General features: G+C 41.5%; 1 protein-coding gene across 1 annotated transcript; it reads right to left on the bottom strand.

The window, feature by feature from the left end:
* Positions 1-973: 973 nt before the first annotated feature.
* Positions 974-3,883, bottom strand: LOC146287018 (uncharacterized). The gene is made up of 7 exons (XM_084699796.1): positions 3,546-3,883; positions 2,661-2,855; positions 2,337-2,542; positions 2,164-2,200; positions 1,880-2,074; positions 1,501-1,711; positions 974-1,395 (listed from the first exon to the last, which is right to left on the bottom strand). Exons 2-7 carry the CDS (start codon positions 2,845-2,847, stop codon positions 1,374-1,376), a joined length of 858 nt encoding a protein of 285 aa, XP_084555922.1. The 5' UTR covers positions 2,848-2,855; positions 3,546-3,883; the 3' UTR covers positions 974-1,373.
* Between the last annotated feature and the right edge of the window lie 83 nt (positions 3,884-3,966).

Genomic DNA, 3,966 nt, shown 5'->3' with positions numbered 1-3,966 from the left:
TTCTGTAGCCCTGGTCGCCTGTACAGTTCCTGGCCAGGCCTGGGTTATTATTAGAGGTGCTTTACCAGCTGCATACTGCCTCGCCTTTTTAGGCCAGGGGCGTGACCCTCCAACACAGACACACACACATTCTCCCAAGTACCCCTGTCAAACATCCCTACCACCCCCCAGTCCCAGAGCAGCGCTGTCATCGAGAGAGGGAGCAAGAGAGGGGGCATCACAAATGTACACAAGCACATAATCCTCAGTCCAGGGACCTTTCAGCTATCTTTTCTCTCCGCTCTTCCTCTCTCTCTCCCCCTCTGGTGGTCATGGGAACAACCAAAGACAAAGATATATCTTTACATTTACATAGATACACTCAAACTTATATAAGCATTCACACCTACACACATACACTGTTCAGCTGCTGTACTAACCTGGCATTGTGTGAACACTCTCTTCATTAGTTTTCATGAATCCTTTGAAGGAGAGAAAGATAAACCTTTGAGGAAAGAGAGTGAGAAAAAATGCAAGAGAGAGGTGACAGAGATTAAACAGAGAGAAAGAAGAGAAGAAAAAAATAAGAGAGAGAGATGAAGGGACAATGGACAGAGACACAGAGTGAGACCCCCCTCTGTTCCCCACTGTTCTGTCTGACTGTCCTCCATACAGATCAGTCTGTGTGAGTAGCTGCAGACGAGGTATAATCATGCTCGGTTGGACACTGTTGATTGGAGGCGAAACAGCTCATCTGCACTTTGTTGATCTGCTGCTGATCTGGTCAATAACGCTCACACACACAGCAATTCCCAACCCCTCACTTCAGCCTGTCTTATCTTGTTCATCTGATGTCCTATTGTTTCCTAGATCAGTGGGAAGTGGTTATTTAATGTAAAGCAGGACAAGGTACAACATCAGCTATCTTGATTCCAAATATTTATTTTGAATAAATCTAAAACATATTAGAAGAATTTATGATATTAGCATCAGAATCCAGATCATAAAATTATTTTGGTTTATTTACATTTAGTCATTTAGCAGACGCTCTTATCCAGAGCGACTTACAGCAAGTACAGGGACATTCTCCCCGAGGCAAGTAGGGTGAAGTGCCTTGCCCAAAGACACAACATAATTTGGCACAGCCAAAAATCGAACCGACAACCTTCTGAATAATAGCCCGACTCCGTAACCGGTCGGCCACCTGACCCCATTGTTTAAAAAATACAATGCAATCATTACAAGTATTATTACAGTCATTCAACATAATAGTCATACTTTCTGCAAGTAGTTTAGTGTATATAACCACAGACCTACTGTACATTGGCTTTTTCTCATACAACTTTACTCATTGTGAAATGTTTTTTTGTCGTCTACCAAGTGACTTCAATCTATCAAAGTATGATATCGGAACACCTAGCAAAAGAAAATGAAAAATATATTAAAAACAATGGAGACCCTTTAACTCATGTATCTGTTTTCATCCGTTTTTTCGATGTTAGGGATTATAATCAACCCTACATGACAGCCAGGTCCAGATCCAGCTTCTTCAACACTTCCTTGAAAGCTTCTTCATTCTGGCGACACTCCAGTAGCCCGTTACAACTTTCATGGAACAGACAGTCCACTGTGAGGATGACATCACTACTGGTCACATATTTGCTGCTGTCAGGTACTTTATAGTCCGACTTCATTGAGTGATGCAACACCACTAGGATGACTGGTTTACCGGCTGAGTGAGAGAGTAGAAGAGAGAGAGAGAGACAGAGAGAGATAGGGGGAATAAGGAGAAGAACAAAAACAAACAACAAATTATGAAAATGCCTTATCGTCTGACAACGTTAGGGACAGCAACGTCAGCAGCAGTTTACAAATCAATTTGCAGTTTTTCAACAATTACCTGGAAACTTGTTTAAAGGTCCTTCGACATCTGTTTGTAGTCGATAAGTGACTGGACAGTAAGCCATGATGACATCACACTTGGCAGCTGACCACACTTCAGTCAGGCCTTTTGAGGTGAGACGTCTGTTCATCTCCACATAACATCCCATAGGATTACCCACTACCAGAGAAAAGAATGCGACCATCTTGGACCCTGGAGAGACACAGTTAAAAGGTTTTTGCAAGAAGCAGAAATCACTGTAGAAGCAGATGTCTGAAGTTAGATGTTCCTCCTAAATTTACCTTTACAAATGTTGTCTTGGTCACACGCAGTGTGTGCCTGTGCCAGTGACATGCAGAGAATCAAAGATTAATCTAAAGAGTCTTCACAAAGTTTATGTCATGTATAGTTTTCTAGTTCTGTTTATCTAATAATTTGTCAGGTAATTTCATCATAATGATAAGATGTGAACAACCCAATGATTTATTTTCAGCATCTTCAGAATCTCATCAATAGCTTTGTTGTTCCAAGGACACTTCAACAGTCCTCCACTGCTGTCGTGGAACAGACAGTCCACTGTGAGAATGACATCACTGCTGGTCACATGTCTGCTGCTGTCTGGTACAGTGTAGTCTGGGTTGTAGGAGTGATGCAGCACTACCAGAATGACTGGTTTACCAGCTGACAGAGCGTGAGTGAATGAGTGAGAAGTGGTAAAGGAAAGAAACAGTACACCTTAAATTTCAAAACCCCCAAGTTATTATAAAAAATACAAGACTTTACAGGTCAGAATAACTACCAGGGATATCTTGCAGAGCTTTATTAATATCCGTTTCTGAACCACAGAGAGGCACACAAAACAGCATGATGAAATCACACTTTGTTGGTGACCACACTTCAGTCAGGCCCTCAGAAGTAAGACGATTGTTCATGTTCACATGAGACTCCAGAGTTTCCCCTGTCAGAACAGTGAAGAATTTCTCCATACTGAAGCCTGGACAAATATAAGGATGGAGGACAGTTCTAGGTGATTGAAGTCAGGTGTGCAATAAAGAGCTCCCTGTTCATGACACAAAAACAAATCAGGCAGAACATACGAATACAGAATTTACAAAAGTGATTTATCTAGCTGTCAGTCCTGCCCACATATCCTATTACAGTCTGTAGTGAGTATATTAATACAGGCAACTATGTTGTAATCTAAGTATCACAGTAGTACTAGTTAGGTGGGAGTCACATGGCTGAGCGGTTAGGGAGTCGGGCTAGTAATCTGAAGGTTGCCAGTTCGATTCCCGGCCGTGTCAAAATGACAATGTGTCCTTGGGCAAGGCACTTCACCCTACTTGCCTCGGGGAGAATGCCTGTACTTACTATAAGTCGCTCTGTCCATTTACTAAATTTCCATGTTTGAATTTGCCTCCATTCTTTAAACCAGATTAAGATGAAATCAAAACTAAATTCAGGGAAAACTTGTCACAAATATAAACTCAAAAGTGTGCCATGTGTTAGTTTTAAAGAACAAGGTTTAGGAACACATCTTTTGGAAGAAATGTGCCTGTTTATACAACCATTGTAACCCTTAATACAACCATTGTGTGTCGCACAACACACAAAACAGTGTGTGTACAGTGATGACCATTGTGTTTGAATTAAGCATGGACGATGTAAAGTAGGTTGTACTTACCTCATTTAGAACAAGTCAGATGAATCTGTCTTTCTGTTTAATTTCAACCCACACACTGAGTTCTGTCAGAGCTTTCACTTTCTCCTAGGAAGCGTATGCAGGTGTGGTCCTGGATGGTGTCTCTAGTAAGGCTGTGCACATTTGTTTCCACCTCACCTGCCCAGCTATGTTCTTGAAGACAATAGGAAACTAGAGGACACACTCATACACACACATAAACATACATTCTCTGTCCCACACAGTCATAATAAAAGTTGCCTGGGAATTCATGCAGAGGAACAGGTATTGTAAGATACATGATTGGTATGCTACCTGAGGTGAACCACCTGAGTAATAAAAATAACGTTTTCCTGAGAGCTTTTCCTTGTCTTCCTTGAGGGTTAGGTTGGTTTAGTTGCAGTTATATGGATGTATGTAAAAA

The sequence above is a fragment of the Hypomesus nipponensis genome, chromosome 6 (genome assembly GCF_054491055.1).
Source record: "Hypomesus nipponensis isolate SF chromosome 6, ASM5449105v1, whole genome shotgun sequence".
Lineage (NCBI taxonomy): Eukaryota > Metazoa > Chordata > Actinopteri > Osmeriformes > Osmeridae > Hypomesus > Hypomesus nipponensis.
The sequence above is the reverse complement of the archived record's forward strand: the minus strand, read 5'-3'. Positions and strand labels throughout refer to the sequence as shown.